The sequence below is a fragment of the Stomoxys calcitrans genome, chromosome 3, assembly GCF_963082655.1.
Source record: "Stomoxys calcitrans chromosome 3, idStoCalc2.1, whole genome shotgun sequence".
NCBI classification, from domain to species: domain Eukaryota; kingdom Metazoa; phylum Arthropoda; class Insecta; order Diptera; family Muscidae; genus Stomoxys; species Stomoxys calcitrans.
In genome coordinates this window covers 83487889-83507814 of record NC_081554.1, presented here as the reverse complement: position 1 = coordinate 83507814, position 19926 = coordinate 83487889, and the positions used below count along the sequence as shown (strand labels likewise).

At 39.3% G+C, this 19926-nt stretch overlaps 2 protein-coding genes across 2 annotated transcripts in view; both read left to right on the top strand.

The window, feature by feature from the left end:
* The first annotated feature begins 1152 nt into the window (after window positions 1-1152).
* On the top strand, window positions 1153-12431 carry LOC106093187 (serine protease inhibitor 28Dc). The gene is made up of 2 exons (XM_013260203.2): window positions 1153-2223; window positions 10988-12431. The coding sequence occupies exons 1-2, from the start codon at window positions 1478-1480 to the stop codon at window positions 12255-12257; spliced, it is 2016 nt and encodes a 671-aa protein (XP_013115657.2). The 5' UTR covers window positions 1153-1477; the 3' UTR covers window positions 12258-12431.
* A 5447-nt stretch (window positions 12432-17878) lies between these two features.
* The window catches only part of LOC106093183 (WW domain-containing oxidoreductase), a 62380-nt gene continuing 60332 nt past the window's right edge, over window positions 17879-19926 (top strand). Inside the window, exons 1-4 of the mRNA XM_059364294.1 lie at window positions 17879-18250; window positions 18306-18393; window positions 18455-18964; window positions 19027-19206. Of these exons, the coding sequence (XP_059220277.1) occupies window positions 18247-18250; window positions 18306-18393; window positions 18455-18964; window positions 19027-19206 (782 nt within the window). The 5' untranslated portion in view covers window positions 17879-18246. The remainder of the gene's footprint in view (window positions 18251-18305; window positions 18394-18454; window positions 18965-19026; window positions 19207-19926) is intronic.

Below are 19926 nucleotides of genomic sequence, written 5' to 3'. Positions count from 1 at the left end.
GTGATTGGGTCTATAGCCTGGTACAGTTCCCACATAAACCGATTTCCCTATTTTACTTCTTAAGCACCTAAAGGGCGCAATTCTTATTCGAATTGGCTGAAACTTTACACAATGCTTAAGCTTCTAGAGGGCGCAATTCTTATTAGATTTGGCTGAAGTTTTGCACATATCGTTTTGGTATGACTTCCATCATCTGTGCCAAGTATGATCTAAATCTCGCTATAACCTGATATAGCCGCCATATAAACCGATTTCCCGATTACATTGCTTTAGCTTCTAGACGGCGCATTTCTTATCCGATTCGGCTGAAATTTTACATAGATAGTTTTGGTATGGCTTTTAACAACTGTGCTAAGTATGGTCAAAAACAGTCCATAACCTGATACAGCTGCCATAAACCGATCTCCGAATCAGATTTGTTGAGCCTCTAGAGGGCGCAATTGTTATCTGATTGGGTGAAATTTTGCTATGACTCTCAACAACTGTTTTAAGTGATTTAATGATCAGATTGAAAAAATGTTACCGGTATATTTCTGTCAGTTAGTACTTCCTAAAAGTATTATAGACTTGGAGTTTGGGTGAGACTATAGACTCCATGTGTTGCATACTGTACAAGAGTCATTAAAACTTAAAGTTGTTGTACATACATACACGCTCCGTAGTGATGATATTCAAAACAATCGGTACATAAAATTGACAACGGCGGTTCACAAAGCGTATTTTGTCAATATTTTCAACAACGCCTGTTTATGATAATGACAACATTGGTGCATGATTGTGCAACGTCTTTTTTTGTACCATGTATATGTTGATCTCGACATGGTTAAAACAAAAGGATTACTTTGGTTTTATGAGAGTTACTTTGGTTAAGAAAAAATGGCAGAATATATCCCACCCAAAATTCATTTTAGTAAGAAGTAGTTTAAAAAGTTATTCAACGAACTTGTGCGATCCATGGTGAAGGGTATATAAAATTCGGCCAGCCGGAACTTTGCTCGCTTATAGTCACATTTTTGAGTATGACAAATCCGAGTGTAGCTAAAATGCGGTCCATCTGAAAAAGTCCCCATCATGTGAAAAAAATTTGAACGATCTGGGTAGGCTGGTTGAAGCTCAGCTAAATTGCAATGCTCAACTGCTCAAGTGTTCAGTAGGGTGAAACGAATGAATAGTTACGGTTGGATTGCGCGCACAACGAACCTAAAAGTGATAAAGCCAAAAAAATCTAGAAATCCAAACAAACAATTAAAATACGTAAGAGCATAGTGCTATTAATTTTAATAAAATCAGTGTAAAAAATTGGAACCGCAAAAAAATATTAATAAAGTTGTCTGGTTTTTTTAATAAACCAGAATTTTAGCCAGTGGTTTTTGAGCGGCTCTTAAGTTCGTTTCGTTTGGTTATACGAAGTAAACAATCGGCATCTATAATAAATTCAAACAAATTGCGGTATAGCCAGTAAATCAGACGGTTAGTGATGAGAATTTTAAGTAGCTGCAGTTTCACATTTGCGTTATTTGTGTTACTGGCGTTTGCAAACGCATCAGCACAGATAGCCAATGATGGCTTAATCGCACAAACCAGCTCAAATCCACTTAATATTGCAAATGGCCAAGTCCCAATGGCTCCAATATTTTCCCCTCAGCCAGTATCCACGTCAAGAAGGCCAACATTTTCCACAGGATCATCTGCGCCGCAATTTTCATTATTAAGTTCTGGTGCAACTGTAAATGAATTCTCCGCATCGCCTCAACTACCTGTAGGTGACGCCAACAGTGTAATGGAAATGGTTGCTGAAAATGTCTTGCAATTCGGCCATGATATTGCCCACCGAATAAACGAATTGGATCCATATGGTTCACGTAGTGAAATATTTTCTCCACTCTCGGTTATGTCAGCGTTATCGCTACTTATGCTTGGTTCCAGGGGCAAAAGCTATCAGGAGCTTAAAAAACTGATTGGACTTGATAAGTCGATTGAGTTAGAACGTCATCCTAGCACATATCATGAAATATTTGGTTCCATGCTGAGCGACATGGAACATTTCGATGTGAATGCTAATAACGAGGTCCCAACACAGAGAAAATCTCCGCCTTGGCGTCATAGCATGAGTATGAATATGAATCCCAGAGGTGGAAAAAAGCCAGAGGGTATTTTGCATACAATTAGTGTGGCCAATGGATTGTTTGTACAAACTGGATATTCGTTGAATCCCGATTATAGGTAAGTCATAAGAATAAATTAAAAATGTTGGGAAATTTCAATGAAATTCCAAACAAATGCCGGTCATCGATTCAGCTGGCGAAACGGAAGGTTGTGCCCGCAGTTACATAGCTATGAATACATAGCATAGCTATTTTCAAGGTTTTCTTTTTTTACTCGAAATTACTCACAAATTTGAAATCCATATAGGATTAGACAATTTGAAATAGGATAGGATTAAGACCCCACAAGTATAGATATTCTGATTGCAATGACATTCCAAGATGATCTAATCATATCCATCCGTCTGTCTTCAGCATTTTACCTACTAAATTTTCTCATGAACATTCCACCAAGGAGCAGGGGATAATTCTCTCTTATCAAGTCGAGTGCAGTCCGATTAAAGTTTTAAGCTCAATGACTCAAAATATGCCGAGTCTGAACTAGAGCTGGCAAACTATCGATAATCACAATATTTGATATTTTCGATAGTTTTAATAATATATATCGATAGTATCGATACTATCGTTACTATCGTTACTTTCCCATTTCCTATATTTCAAACGAAAATGAGAACTAAAAATCAGGAGATCGATTTAAATAGAAGCAATATAAATGCACAGACCAAATAAAACCAAGAATAATAAAATCGGTTGGAAGTCATGGGAGAAACCATTATATAAAATGTTAGCCTTATCGGATGAAAATTGCGCCCTCTATAGGCGTAATGCATTAAGAGGGGATACCCACCGCTTTGTCCGATGTTCGCCAGGATTCGAACGCGTTCAGCGTCATAGGCTACAATGGCTCGAATCCACATTCAGGACGAAGTGTCCCCACCCTAAAAAGATATTAGAGAGTTAAAGAAGGCGCAACGAGGCGGGCCCGGTTCGGCTAGTGTTCTATAATGGCCATCTAAGTAAGTAGGTTGTCATTGTAAAAACATAAAATCGGTGCATGTACACTTGGAGAGTTAGAGGGCACAAGTATTCACAAAGACTTTCGTTATGGCTTTCAACTTCCATACCATGTATCGGTCCATATCCTGGTAAACTTCTCATACATACTCCCGATCCCGATTTTCCTTTTCTACCTCTAGAATGTGCAATTCTCATCCGATTTGGTTGTACTTTTTATGACCTCCAAGATCCATAGTAGGAATGGTTCGAATTAGTTCATAATCTAAAATGGCTCCCATATAAACCGATCTTTTGATTCGAATTCGTGAGTACCAACATGAAGTAAATTCTATCCTTCTTTAGTTTCTGAAAACCGCGAAAAGAACTTAACAAATGCGATCCATGGTAGAAGGCTAAGAAGATTCTTGGTACTATATATTTTTTCCGGCCGGACAATGAAGACACTTTGATCTTAATTTTTGTTTCGTTTGAAGTGACGTCATTAAAAATTCCGTTACTCATGCTGATGGGAAATTCCTGTTTCCCATTCCGCTACGGTAGAACACTTTCAAATTACTATCAAAACAATATTTATTTGTTTTTAATTGCCGAGCGCTTTGCATAACTTCTATTGTAGTAAAATGATGTTGATAAACAAGTGTAAAAAAAGATTTGTTTGTATTTCAATCCACAAGTGTAAACACGAACATTAGGACGGGTCGTTACCAAAAAACCAAAACTCAAGCTTAAAATTTGATAAGGTATAAATACTACGAGTAATGGTACACTCAAAAGAACTGGGACTGAACACATCGAGAGGGTTACTGACCAGTGTAGTATGTATCAGGTGGAGACCTCTCTGTTCAAGAAGTGGCTGAGATTAGTTAAACGATTATGGAACTAAAATATATTTACATAGCCAGAATACCATTAAATCTTTGGAGAACATATTTCTGAATTCAAAATCGAGCCTAGACTATTTCAGATGTCTCAATGAGAGGGCCAAACATTTGAGAACTCACCAGATCGGGGCGCTGGGCAACAGGGATGTTCCAGCTATTGATCTTGGTAAACTAGGAACTATCTTATATGTTCCAGGGGAACTTAAGTATCCCACCGAAACCAATTCCTCATGATAAGGCAAACAGCTCGATGGATGGACAGATGGATAGAGATGGGTTCCAACCCCAATAAATACCTTTTTTAAACCCTCCACCATAGGATGGGCGTATACTAATTCCGTCATTCTGTTTGTATCTCCTCGAAATATTCCTCTGAGACCCCATAAAGTATATATATTCTTGATCGTCATGACATTTTAAGTCGATCTAGCCATGTCCGTCCGTCCGTCTGTCGAAAGCACGCTAACTTTCGAAGGAGTAGAGATAGACGCTTGAAATTTCGCACCAATATTTCTTATTAGTGTAGGTCGGTTGGGATTGTAAATGGGCCATATAGTTGCCATATAAACCGATCTTGGATCTTGACTTCTTGAGTCATTAGAGGGCGCAATTCTCACCCGATTTGGCTGAAATTTTGCATAAGTTGTTTTGTTATGACTTCCAATAACTGTGTTAAGTGTGGTTCAAATCGGACCATAACCTGATATAGCTGTCCTATAAACCGATCTGGGGTCTTGACTTCTTCAGCCTCTAGAGGGCGCAATTCCCATCCAATTTGGCTGAAATTTTGCATGAGATGTTTTGTTATGGCTTTCAATAACTGTGCTAAGTATGGTTTAAATCGGTACATAACCTGATATAGCTGACATATAAACCGATCTTGAATCTTGACTCTTGAGCCACTAGAGAGCCCAATTCTTATCCGATTTGGCTGAAATTTTGCAAGAAGTGTTTCGTTATGACTTTCAACAATTGTGCCAAATATGGTTTTAATTGGTTCATAACCTCATACAGCTGCCATATTAACCGATCTGGGATCTTGACTTCCTTCTTTCAAATTTCATTAAAATCGGATGAAAAATGCTCGTTTTATGGGCAGGAAGATCGGTCTATATGGCAGCTGTGTCCAAATTTGATCCAATCTGCACGATATTCAAAAAAAAAAGGTTTAGATAGGTACCGGAACTCGCTGTGCAAAATTTCTTTGAAATAGGATAAAAAATGATTCTTTTATAGGCTCATTACACAATATCGGGGGATCGGTATATATGGCAGCTATATCCAAATATGATCCGATCTGTATCACATTTGACAGAAATGGGTAGGAGTCTATCAGAACACACTGTGCCAAATTTCATTGAATTCGGGTATCAAATGGCCTTAGTAACCTATATCGGGAGATCGGATGGTCGGTCAGCTATATCCAAATATAGTCCGATCAGAACCGAACTTCACAGAAATGAATAGGGGTCTACTAGTAATCACTGTGCCACAATTCATCGAAATCGGATGAAAAGTAACGTATTTATTGCCTCAAGACTTAAAGTCTGGAGATCGGTCTATATAGCGGCTATATATAACTAAAATCCGATTTTATGACATCAAAAGATCAGGTAGGTACAAAGAAAAATGTTTTTATACCTAAGATATCTGGAAAATTTTAAATACCCAGCTTTTGGGTATAAATGGGTACATACCCGGGTATTTACACAACTTACCGGGTAAATACCTTTTGGGTACTTACCCATCTCCCATCTCTACAAATTGAAGCAAATTAGGAGCTGGTTAGTACCCACAAGATAAGTTATCGCTTTATGGTCATTGGCTAGACAAAGAGTTCCACTCATGGTGTCCGTCATGGTAGGTTATTTAAAATGCTGATGTGAGACAAAATGTTGCATGTAAAGATTTCTACAAAAGCTGTTAGGAAGTTCAGAAAGAAGAAACTATAGAACATTTATTGTAAGGAACATTGCCCCATACTAGGCAACCGCATGAGTTCCAATAAAGGTCCTTATATCTTTTATAAATTGGCTAAGAAACCTTCCTTATCCAGTTTCTGTGACACCAAAATAGATGGATTTCTTAAATTTTTTTTTTAAAGTAATTTTTAAAAACATTCGCCGATATTTGAATTCCATAGAACATTTTTTTAAATTGTATGAGATGAAATGTTAAGGCCTTTTGCATTTTAGTTAAAACAATATATGCATGTTTTTCTCCATATGGTAGCAATTAAATAAACCCAAATGATTTGAGCTTTCCGCTCTGTGATTTATATAACCACAATAGGTACATACGCACTTAAAAAATTTTAATTATTGATATTAAAAATTATAATCACATTGTCCATGAATTTCTGAAGTTGATCTCCAGAAAACGTTGACGTTTGTATTTACAAACGTGATGGCAGTTTAAACACATAAAAGTTGTCCGTACTGTTTTAACTTGTTTTCATTTGTTTATCTGTCACCGTAAATGTTGAGATTTAGCCTCAAGATGTCATACATATGTATGTATGTCACACCCTTAACCATGGGATAGATTTGAACAAATACACAGGTGGGGTGTTATGCAAATATTTCAATGAGAGTGATTGATGAGGTTCATAAAATTTAAGCTGGAATTACATACCATGCGAAGCACTTATGCGTACTTAAGCAGTCAGATGCGCCCTCATGCGTTCTTTGGGTTGAGTTACATATCATGCGTCTTTTGCTGCGAACGAATTTCTAAAAATCAGCTTATTTATGTCATTTCCAAAGTTAATTTTTAAGGCAATAACAACCAGGACGGTAAGGCCATGAATAGTCTCGCAGTGTAAGAGAAGGAGGTCAGTATGGTTATTGGTATCATGACGGGACACATAGGACTACGAGCTCACTTATGTAAAATCAAGGCGGAAAGTGAGGAGCGTGCGGGAAAGATGATGAAACGTTGGAGAATTTCCTTTATCATTGTCCGGCTTTCCCGTCTAACAGATACCGGCACTTAGGTGGGGACACTATACCAGACATGAACTATCTTAGGGGGGTGGCAAGGAAAACAATTAAGGATTTTGTAAGTTGCACGGAATTCCTAACATAGATTTTCTTTTTCGAGGATGGGGGTATATTCATTTTGTCATTCCGTTTGCAACACATCGAAATATCCATTTCCGACCCTATAAAGTATATATATTCTTGATCAGCGTTAAAATCTAAGGCGATCTAGCCATGTCCGTCCGTCTGTCTGTTGAAATCACGCTACAGTCTTTAAAAATAGAGATATTGAGCTGAAACTTTGCACAGATTCATTTCTTGTCCATAAGCAGGTTAAGTTCGAAGATGGGCTATATCGGACTATATCTTGATATAGTCCCCATATCTTCAATTTGGCCCAGATCGGTACAGATTTGGATATACCTGCCATATAGAGGGCTCAAAAAAAGGCGGCTTTATTGTCCAATGTCGCCAAAATTTGGAACAGTGAGTTGTGTTAGGCCTTTCGATATCCTACTTGAAGATGGCCCAGATCGGTCCAGATTTAGATATAGCTGCCATATAGACCGATTCGCCGATTTAGGATCTTAGGCCCATTAAAGCCACATTTATTATCCGATTTTGCTGAAATTTGGGAAAGTGAGTTGTGTTAGGCCCTTCGATATTATTCTTCAAATTCACCGAGATCAGTCCAGAGTTGGATATAGCTGCCATATAGACCGATCTCTCGATTGAAAGTCTTGCGCCCATAAAAGGCGCATTTATTGGCAGTTTTTGCCAAAACTTGGGACAGTGAGTTGTGTTAGGCCTTTCGACATCCTTCTTCAATTTGGCTCAGATCGGTCCAGATTTGTATACAGCTGCCATATAGACCGATCCCTCGATTTAAGGTTTTGAGGCCATATTGTCCGATTTCGCCGAAATTTGGGAAAGTGAGTTAAGCTTCTCGATATATTTCTGCAATTTGGCCTAGTTCGGTTCAGATTTGGATATAGCTGCCATATAGACCAATCTCTCGATTTAAGGCCTTTGGTCCATAAAATGCGCATTTATTGTCAGATGTCGCAGAAATTTGGGACAGTGAGTTAAGTTAAGCCAATCGACATACTTGTGCAATATGGCACAGATCGGTTCGGATTTGGATATAGTTGCCATATAGACCGATCTCTCGATTTTAGATTTGGGGCCATAAAAGGCGCATTTATTGTCCGATTTCCGTTTCGAAATTAAGGACAGTGAGTTGTGTAAGTCTTTCCGACATCCGTGTCGTACATAGTTCAGATCGGTGTATTTTTAGATATAGCTACCAAAAAGACCAATATTTTGTTATGCACAATTGAACAGTGTACTTATTAGTATTTGGTCCAAATCGGAATATATTTCGATATAGCTTCAATGGGGCATAAGGTATGCATTTTTCACCGTATTTTGACGAAAGGTGGTTTACATATATACCCGAGGTGGTGGGTATTCAAAGTTCGGTATTTAGAGACCACAATAAGCCGATTACTGGCTTAGATGAATGTCCATAGTGGCATGGGGCGAATTAATATTTGCACCCTCTTTTCAACCTAACCTAAAGTTAATTTCAATAGAAATTGGCAATGATGTGGTTTAATATGATTTTAATAAAAAAATTTCTCTTATTTTCGGACTACAAAACAATTTTGAACAGTTAGCATATGCAAATTATAACTTTTGCGCCCTGAAACGCGTTCAAAGTTGAGAGTTGGTTCTGTCAGGCGCGTGCGTACATTTGTTGTGTAACTTACACAATACAAAACAACCTATTTTAATTTTGTCTGACATGCACGCATAAGTGCTGCGCGAGGTATGTAAGTCCACCTTTAATTCAAGAAGCCACACGTTTCCAAATCGAAAATTTTTGGAAATAATGCTAGAACTTTTGAACGAAAAGAGATGTGTGCACTAAACTTAAAATAGTCAATGCTGAATTGTTTTGCAATAAGCATGCAAATGGGGGCCGCTAGAGTGTTCAGGGGCTCATTGAACTGCTTGCGGTCTTTTTTCAAAAGATAAAGCTACTAAAAGCGTACAAAAACATGCTAACATGTTTGAAATGCTTCAAACGGTTTATGAGATATTGGAGTTAGGTTAAGTTTAAGTTAAAGTCTGCCGTCAGACTCACTTAGACGTTTTTGCCCATTGTGATACCCCAGGAGCAGGGGAAGGGAGATGCCTTCTAGTTCCTAACGAGGAACCATCTAGATTGCTTTAAAAAGCCCAACAACTTGCGAATGTTCACATCTCAAAGAAATGAAAACCTAAAGTGAAACACTTTCTGACTGCCAATGCGGGACATACACACAGCAGATGTTCTATAGTCCCTTTTTCCTCGACGTGCGCAAAAGTCGTTACTGGAAACCTCTTGTCTGTCAGCATGTTTTCCGATCAGACAGTGACTTGTCAAGACTGAGACATCTGTTGTAGCCACCGACAGTAAAGCGGTTGACCTCTTGAAGTCTAGACTATAAATACAAATTTTGCCGATGAACATTCCACTTAGGAACTGGGGCCAACTTCTCACATATCAATGAGTGCAGTCCGATTAAAGTTTAAGCTCAATGATATAAGGGGTCTACTTTTTATAGCCGAGTCCGAACGGCGTGCCGCAGTGCGACACCTCTTTTGGAGGGAAGTTTTTACATGGCATAGTACCTTACAAATGTTGCCAGGATTATGAGAGGCAACCACGCTGAAAATTTTTCTGATGGTCTCGCCAGGATTCGTTCCCAGGCGTTCAGAGTCATAGGCGGATATGCTAACCTCTGCGCTACGGTGGCCTCTGAAAGTCTAGACTAGACCACTGAATTTTGGAATGCCCACAACCCTCCCTTTGTGACGATCTTTCATACGTTGCCCTTCGGGCCTAATCCTGAAGACCTAGCTTACATGTCGTTAGAGGCATACTCACAGATTCAAGTTCCCCTGGAATGTGTAAGTTAGTTCCTAGAATCGCAAGCTCGTCCGCTCTACATTTTTTTTTGAATTCAGAAATAAATTATCGAGGGATTTAATGGCTGCCTGGCTGCCTGAGAAGATAGTTATTCCAATCGTCGCTGACATTATAGCTTAGCCATAACACCATTTCTATAATTGCCAAGATCTCTGCTTGGTACACACTGCAGTGGTCAGGTAGCCTTCCCCATATCACCAGTCAAGTTTTTCAGCATAGGCCCCAAAGCCCACCTGGTCGTTAGTTTGGAACCATATGTATAAATATTGTAAAGGGTGATTTTTTAAGAGCTTTAGGAAAGTTTCTCAAAAAATCGAAAATTATTTCATGCAAATGTTGGTCGCCAATTAACCGGTCCGAATGTGGAACAAAATGTTTACCGCACTCGCCTCTCAATAAGTTCATTGTTACGCGTGCTGTGTGGTACCGTCTTATTGAAACCATATGCCATGCAAGTCAAGCTCTTGTATTTTGAGCAAACAAAGTTGGGTATCATCTCATGATAGCGCTCACTATTCACAGGTACGATACGATTCGCAACAACTTTGAAGAAGTACAGTCCAATGATGCCACCAGCCCATAAACCGCTCCAAACTGTGTGACCTCACTTATTCAGAATAGCTGCGACAAGTGGTAGTAGGTGGGGAAGATGATGAGACGTTGGAGCATTTCCTATGTCACTGCCCAGCTTTCGCGGCTAATGGGCACCGGCACTTAGTTTGGGACACAATACCAGACGTGAACCGACTTAGATTTTCATTTTCGAGGTTATGTTTTTAGCATTTAGTGCGCACAACAAGCCGATTACTGGCTTAGGTGTATGTCCATAGTGGCATGGGGCGGATTAATATCCGCCTCCTCTTTTCAACCTAACCTAGGTGTATGTCCATAGTGGCATGGCGCAGATTATTATATGCCCATCCTGTTTTCAACCTAACCTAGAGAAGCGCAAATTGTTCCATTTTTCTGTGTGTGTCGTTTTCATTGCTATTATAATTAAATGTTTTTTACTTTTTCTCTTTGCAGCCAAGTGGTCAGTTCCATTTATGATTCACAACTAACACAGTTAGATTTTATAAGAAAATCTCGTGAAGCTGTAAAATATATCAACAACTGGGTTAATGGAAGTACAAACGGAAAAATTTCGGAAATCATTACAGGTGACATCTCAAGTTCAACCAATGTTGTGCTCGCCAGTGTACTCTACTTTAGAGGATTATGGGAAATTCCATTCTTTCCGCGCTCAACAAATGTGGATAATTTCTATCAAGATGGTCCCGGCAGTCCACCTATTCGGGCGAAATTCATGGCTACCGGTGGTATATTTCCCTTCTACGATGCCAAGGACTATGACTGTCGCATTATAGGCTTGCCCTATAAAGGAAATGAGACAACTATGTATGTTATACAGCCGAATGCCTCCACTCGACAAAAGTTAAAGGAGTTAATGAGTGTTTTGGATGCTCGCAAAATTAACGAAATGATTGACCGAATGGTTTACAAGACGACGGTTATGGTCTTTCCCAAAATGCATTTTACCCGCACCATGAATATGAAGAATATTTTGCAAAGTATGGGAGTTTCCGATATATTCAATGGGGTTCGGAGCGATTTGTCATTGATAGGTGGTGGCAGAACTTTTGCAGCGCCCCCATTAGCTGCAGCTCCCTTACCAGCTGGATCTCCCACACCAGATGGAGCTCCCCCACCAGTTACAGCTCACCGATTAGCTGCAGCACAAGGATTGGCTATAACGCCCATATGTTGTGCAGATCGTTTTAGAACTAAGAATTCGAAACCTCAATTCTACGATAGGTACAATGAAAGACTATTAATATTTACAAGTCGCTTTGGCGATATCGATGCAACCTATGAATCAACTACATCTGGGTCTACAACCTCTGAGTCTACTACCTCTGAATCTACTTCCTCTGAATCTACTACCTCTGAATCTACAACTTTAGATTCGAATGAAATGAAGCACAAAATAAGGAAACGCCAAGTTCCTAACGCTTACGATCAACGTAATGTTCAGGCTCTCGCAAATCTTGAATCTGATCGCTTCAGGCAAGACATAATGCGATCGGATCTCTTTGTAGATGAAATTGTCCACAAAGTGGACATTGGCATCGATGAGTATGGCACAGAGGCTGCAGCTGCAACCGCTGCCTATTTACATCGTTCCGGTACTGATGTTGTCTTCCGTGGAGATACCCCGTTCCTATTTGTGATACGTCATGATCCTACAAAGTTGCCACTCTTTTATGGAATAGTCAATAAACCCGAATTGGATTGATTGTATGTTGTGAAGAAACGCAATTATATATTGTTCAATATTATAGCTGTAATTTATGTATTTTTAATGTTATGTAAACCATTGTTTCTTAATTATTAATGATACCTATTCATCAATACTTTATGCAATGCTCGAATACTGATTTAAATTATAATAAAAACTTTGTATATATATAGGAGTAAGAAAAATTGTAAATTTGCCCATGAACATTCTATTAAGGAATAGCGGGGATACTTCTCTCGTGTCAATGAGTGCTGTCCGATACAAGTTCAAGCTCAATGATAAAGGACCTCCTTTTTAATCCGAACGTCTTGCCGCAGGGCTACACCAATTTGTAGAGAAGTTTACACAGCTGATTACCAAAAGTAAATACCTCACAAGTGTCGGCAGCATTAGGAGGGGAAACTAGTAGGTATAGTGTATTGCATAGATTTATATAAAAGACTATCCGAACCGGGCTCGACCCGCTGCGCCTACTTTAACTCTCTGATATCTTTCTAGCGTGGGGAAACTTCACCCTGAATGGGGATATCGAATTCGTGCCATTGCCATGGCCGGTAAATATTGGGTTGCCCAAAAAGTAATTGCGGATTTTTTAAAAGAAAGTAAATGCATTTTTAATAAAACTTAGAATGAACTTTATCAAATATACTTTTTTACACTTTTTTTCTAAAGCAAGCTAAAAGTAACAGCTGATAACTGACAGAAGAAAGAATGCAATTACAGAGTCACAAGCAGTGAAAAAATTTGTCAACGCCGACTATATGATAAATCCGCAATTACTTTTTGGGCAACCCAATATAAACCGTTTGGAGAGTGTTTTGGGGCTGGGGCGGCCACCGGCACTTTGCACTGAAAATAGATATCAAATTCGTTCTTTATTCCCAACGGAAATTAAGTTCAGTTTAGGGGTGCTTTGGAGCCAAAACACTTGGCTCCAAAATTGGATATCAAATTCGTTTTCTACTCTCAAATACCTTTCATATGAGTTCCATATTGTCATATTGGGTCAAATAACCCATTTGATGTATCTTTAAGAGGAAAAGCGCCACCTAGATTTGAACGCAAACTTTAATGTCATATTCGTAATCTACTCCCAAATACCTTTCATTTGAGTTTCATATAGCCATGGTCGGCTAATATGCCCATTTGGCTGTGAGCGACCATTACTTGGACCTAATGTTTTATGCCATATTTGCCTAATACTTTTCATTTGAGTTCCATATTGACATGAACTTCGAATATATCTGTTTAGAGGAGTTTTGGGGATGAGGGGGCCCGCTGGGTACTTGGATCATAATTTTAATACCATATTCGTTTTCTGGTCTCCAATACCTTTCAATTTATACCCTTATTGTGCCCATCAGGTCACTTTCGGATATGGGTGGCGTTTCTGGGGTAAGAGGGGGGGTCCGCCTTTTACCGATATCTAAAAATGATGTAGCCTATGTCTCCTTCCAGACAAACGTATACAATGTATGAAAATTTTAAGAAAATCTGTTCAGCCAAGTATCATATAGTCACAATGCATCTAATGGAGTTTTTGAGGGATGGAGTGACCCCCTTTACTTCGTTCTGATTTTGTATGCCAGATTCGAAATCTACTCCCGAAAACCTTTCACTTGAGCCCCATTTTGAAATGAACGTCCAATATGTCTGTTTGGGCGAGTTTTGGGGTTGGGGAAGTACGATGGGTACTGAGACTCAAATTTTAATACCATATTCGTATTTTACTCTCCAATACCTTTCATTTGATACCTATATTGTCCCGTTCGGCCCACTTTTGATTTTGGGTTGTGTTTTTGGCATAAGGGGGAGGATTCGTCCCCCTTCCAATATCGAAAAATTATGTAGCCTATGTTTCCTTCCAGACCTACCCATACAATATGCGAAAATTTCGAGAACATCGGTTATGCCGTTTTTCAGTCTATATGGAAAAAACAAACCGAGTCCCATGTATCCGTGATTGGCTAATGTGCCCATTTTGGGCCTTTTTGTGGGGGTGGGGTGACCCCCTATACTACGACATGAATTTGTATGCCAGATTCGCCATCTACTCCCGCATACTTTTCATTTGATACCCATATTGTCCTTATCGGTCCACTTTTGATTTTGGGTGATGTTTTTGGGGTAACGGTGAGGGGTCCGCCCGCTTCCGTTATTAATAATTTATAAAGCCTATTCCTACTCCCTCGTAATCTACTCCCAAATACCTTTCATTTGAGTCCCATATTGTCATAATCGGCAAATAAACGTATAGGGGTTTTGGGGCTGGGCGGCCCCCCATTTACTTGGACCTTTTATTAAAAAATTCGTACTCTACTCTTGAATACCTTTCATTTAAATCCCATATTGTTCCGATCGGTCCACTTTTAGTCTTGGGTAGTACTTTTGGGATAAGGGGGAGGGTCCGCCCCCTACCGATATAAAAAAAAAAATATATAACCTATGTTTCCTTCCAGACCAACCTACATAATCTGTGGAAATTTTAAGGTAATCGGTTCAGCCGTTTTTGAGTCTATATGTAACAAACAAAGGCCAACATGGTAAATTAAATGGTTCGCTTAAGGGTAGTGGTAGTTAACAATGGATGTCGTTTCAAATAGCCAAATATAGGGGCAGTGGGAGTACGTATTTGTAATCAACTCTTCTATTTAATATTCATATTGCTTCGTTCAGGAATACAGATGAGAAATAAACAACTGTGGGAGTCCCTGAATTAGACCTAGATGTGATATAGAAAGGCTAAGCAATAAAAGAAGTAAATTGGAAGCAAGTGTCAATATGACAAGAAGACTGAGAAAAATGATAGATATACGAGGGTTGCCTTTTATATTTCGAGATTAGAGAACACAAAAGCAAATATTAATCATCGAAAATAGCTTTATAGTTTTTCAAAATATTCCCCATTAAGATCTATACACTTTTGCAAGGCGGATTTAAAACGGTGGTCTCATGCGAATAGCTGTTTGCAGCCGGCCATGTTTTAGGGTATTAAGATGACAGATTTTTGTTTGCATTCTCTTTTTTGTTATCTTCTTTCTCCCATTTTCTCTGCTCTTTGTGCGTGTTGGCAGAACGACGATCAGCTTGATGGCAATATGGCGGATTGCACCATATGATTTGTGGTTGTTGTACAAATGAGACCATCCTTAATTGTTTCGCCATGACACTTTTGCACGCGTTTGAACCAATTGTCGAAGCATTTTTGTCACTTTGATTGAGGTATCTCCATAAAATGCATTCTGAACGCATCAACTGCTTTTTCGGGTGTCGAAAAGCGTTGACCTCTCATATTACTTTTTAAGTACGGGAATAAAAAGAAGTCATTCGTTGCCAAGTCAGGACTATACGGCGGATGCTATCACTTGCCGCACCGATTTTACATAAGTGAGCTCGGAGTCCTATGTATTCCGTTACCAATAGCTATACTGACCTCCTTCTTGCTTCCTTTTTGTAATAGCCTCTTCTTCTCACGATTTTCGTCGTCCTACCGACCGTTTCGCTGTTCCACAATGTTGCATGCGCATTCGTCGCCCGCTCCCTAAACTCAGACTGCGTCGACCCGAAAGGCTTTGGGTTAACCAAGTTTATTGACGGCTTTTCCTTGGGTTCTTAATGTAGACCCTCAGGCGCACTCTGTCCTCTAGCTTTGATCCATCCGTGTAACTTAATCTTCCTGATACTAGGGTTCTGTCAATCCTAGACTGTGCCGATGGCAGCAGTGCCTCGCACTCGACTTCAAAGTTCATCTCAGGTATACGTTTGGAAACCACTTATGCCTAAGGTTGTCTCAGTCTCACGATAGGTCACATGGCGATCTTGTAATATCAGTTGGCGCACAGCATTAACGGTTTTTGGAACAACGACTATTTTGGACAACCTTCACGAAATTCGTCTTGGTGTGAACTACGACTTCGGTTGAATAAACCATTCCATCGATAAACACTGGTCCTTGATGGAGCTTCATCGCCAAAAATTGAATTAAGTTAATCACTGCACTGTTGTTGAGTTAATTCACGTCGAAAGTTGTAAAAAATAATCGCACGAAAATGTTTACGATTTAATATTTAAAAGGTTTGTCCAATTCCGAAATATAAAAGACTAAAAGACACGGCAGCAAAAATTAATGAAAAATTGAACCAAAGCATAAGACAAAGAAGTAGCAATCAAGCGGACCAGGAATAAACTCTCAACAGTGCGCGTATGGTCCATTCAGCCAATTCAGGCTTCTTTAGAACTCAAATGATAAGAAGACAAAGTGCTTGGAAGAAACCCACGCACGGAAAGATGCGCTCACTCATTGTCCTAAGTCTTCTCCTCAAAATTGGGGGACAGTTACTCAAAATGTGCTCAACCGTCTTCAATTTCTCCTCGCCATCGAATACCCTGCAAAAGTCTGCCTATCCCTGAGTTAAGCGCGAAGTCAAGGACCTGACGTTATCCTAAGCGACGTCCAGTCCCGCAAAATACCAGATCACAGGGGTTTTGCCAATCCGCAAAACACAGCATCAGCCCACGCCGCATATTGGCGGTCATTGTAGAAGGCTTCCTCCCTATTAAGGGCTCACTAATTCCGTAGCTCCGTGGCAGACACTTTGTTTCCCTCCAACCCTAAAAGGCACGGGACCCAGCAGAGCCTGATAGCCATCCCCAAGGTTTGAAGTGCTCCTTGCATCTTCTAACCCTCGGCAGCTTTAGGCTTCAAAGTTTAAGGCGCCGAAGTTGAAAATTATTTAACTTTTGCCTGCTGTTTTTATGGGGTTTGTTTGCAGAGTTGCATTTTCCAACGCAATGCTCAAAAACAAAACTCAACGTGCTCATTCTGTTTTGGCATTAATAGTGCCAGAGTCAAAGAAGTATCAAAAAATCAACCCGCAAAAGTTAAAAAATTTTTGAATTTGATTACAACAAACAATACTTCACATGTAGCAGCTTAGTATGACGCTCGCTTTCCCGCGTTTCTTTTGTGGAATATGTGTGCAGAGTAGCAACGTAGCTCAGTGCGTTTTGGCCTTTAGAGGGACGCCTCCACCGGCTTACCTTTGAGAAATGAGTGGTGAAAGGTTCTTATAGCCATGCAATTAAAAGATGAAAATAATTTGCTTACCTTTTAAAAGCATATCACCTACGTAGGCAAGGCGGAGTTAAAAAGGTGGTCTCACGCGAACAGCTGTTAATAGCCGGCCAGGTTTGACGGTATTAAGATGTCAGATTTTTGTTTGCATTCTCTTTGTTGTTATCTTCTTTTTCGCATATTCTCTACTCATGACGCACACGTTTACACACACACAAATTTCTTTCTGCGTGTTAGCACCCAGGATTCACTAATAGAAGGTTAGGTCACATGTAAAAACATAAAGTGGATAGGCCCCATAAACATCATTAAAGATGTCAAATCTGACGATTGAAAATGTCATCATATAGGAGAAAACGTAAACAAAGAATGAATGTAAAAAGAGAACAAGTTGACATCCTCAATGCCAAGTACTGTCAAATAGTTAGCACCATATGATTTGTGGTTGTTGTACAAATTAGACCATCTTTAATTGTTTCACCATGCTTTTAGAATGTTGTCGACAAAATATTCGTTGTTGAAATTTTTCTTGTGAACGAACCATTACATAAACATGATTCATAGGGCATTCACTGGAATTGATAGCCTTGGCAGTGCAGCTTTTAAATTCTGCAAATGCGAAGGTGAAAACCAAAACAAACTCAAAAGTTCGGGCCAAACGGAGTTGTTGGTTTTATAGCCCGAGTTAAAAAAAGGGTACTTTGAGTGGGCCAATATTTTATCGGTGCCGTTTTTGGCCAATTGCAACCCAAATCTCAATTCTACTTACTTAAGTAGCTGTAATTTTGCTTATTAGTAGCTTTGTACACGCGGGACGTTGAGAATTAAGAACTGACCGGACATCTAAACAAGTGCAATAATTTGATTTTATTCTTGATATTATTCTAAAGATAAGCCAAACTAAATCCAAGAATGAGTAAGTCTAATGCTACTTCATACATACATCCGATAAACAACCTTTAATTCATTAGGTTTTATGCCGGATTCCGATAGCGAGGATGAACTTCCGCCAGGATGGGAGGAACAGGCCACAGAAAATGGTTACGTTTGCTACATCAAGTAAATAGATGAGCTGTTTTAAGCAAAAATAATGATAAATTAACCCTATCGACTTTGCTAGCAAACAAACGAATGTGGCTCAAATGACACATCCCCGTACCGGTCGGTCAAAGCGTATGACCACAGAATTGCCTTTGGGTTGGGAGAAACGTTTCGAGGAGGGAACACAAAAGACCGTGTTTTTCAACACTTTGACTAATCAAACAACTCATATTGATCCACGTTTGGCATTTGCTTTGGAGGAGCCGCCCATGAATATATCGCAAGTACGCCAGCGTTTCGATGGCAGCACAAATGCCTTGCAAGTGTTACATGGCAAGGATTTGCATGGCCGCTTGGCTGTTATAACAGGAGCTAACAGTGGCATAGGCTATGAGACAACACGCTCCTTGGCATTTCACGGTTGCGATGTAATTATGGCCTGTCGCAGTCGGTCTTCAACGGAAGATGCCATCGAACGTATTGCTAAGGACAGAGCAGTCTGTCGTAGCCGTCTACGATGGATGCAATTGGACTTGAGTTCATTTAAATCTGTTTGCAATTTTGTTGAGGAATTAAAACGCAGTGTGAAGTAAGTTATAATTAGTTTTGTTTGTTTATATATGTAATTGGATGTGTGTGTGTGTTTTCTAGGCATATTGATATGCTGATATTAAATGCCGGTGTCTTTGCTTTACCTTATACTATAACTGAGGATGGTCTGGAAACTACATTCCAAGTTTCGCATTTATCTCATTTTTATATAACGCAGCAACTTGATTCATTATTTGATCATAATACACGCATTGTTGTGTTATCTTCGGAGTCGCACAGGTATGTATGCTTGTGTAGAGATTTAAGGCTTTGAGGTAATTAAAACAAACAAAAAATTAAAACGTTAATAGAGGGACGGCAAAATTGCGTGCATAATGCATATTTTAGAACGAAGAAGAAGATAACAGGTATTTTAGGGGAAACCATTAAAAAAGAAAAGCATATTTTTAGGCTGTATTATATTTAATTCTAATGAAGTTGAACCCGAATCCACCGGAAATATACTGCAGAATATTTTTGGATGATTTATACAAGAATGGTCATTTGAACGTTAAGGATTCCAAAAATTGTTTGATTTTATTCGTATGTGTTCTTTGATGCGAGAAATATCCTGTTGTCATATGGCAACGCCGGGGCTGTTAGGGTAAATACAGATATACACTTGCCAATTTGTCAATTTTGGATGCCTATTTTTAAAGTTCAAATTTGCATCCATTTTATATGAGAATCTCACTCTCTGAAAGCTGCGTGAACTTTTGCGTTTGGCAACACCAGGGTGATCTGGGTAAAGTTTATATTTAAAATTCTATTGAAGAAATAGAATAAAAAGTTCAAATTTTAGGTAGCCTAGAGAGAGTGCTTATAACTCCATGGCCTAACGATGGAAATTTCTCCAAATTCTTCGGGGTCGCGGTGCTGATATATCTATCGAAGTCTTGCTTTTTTTTTAAATAATCAAGCACAGCTTCCGTCATGTATGAAGATCTTAAGACTATGCAA

Coding starts and splice junctions, on each gene's coding strand:
- LOC106093187 (XM_013260203.2), top strand. CDS start 1,478: ATGAGAATTTTAAGTAGCTGCAGTTTCACATTTGCGTTATTTGTGTTA. Junction 2,224..10,987: donor TCGTTGAATCCCGATTATAG/GTAAGTCATAAG, acceptor TTCTCTTTGCAG/CCAAGTGGTCAGTTCCATTT.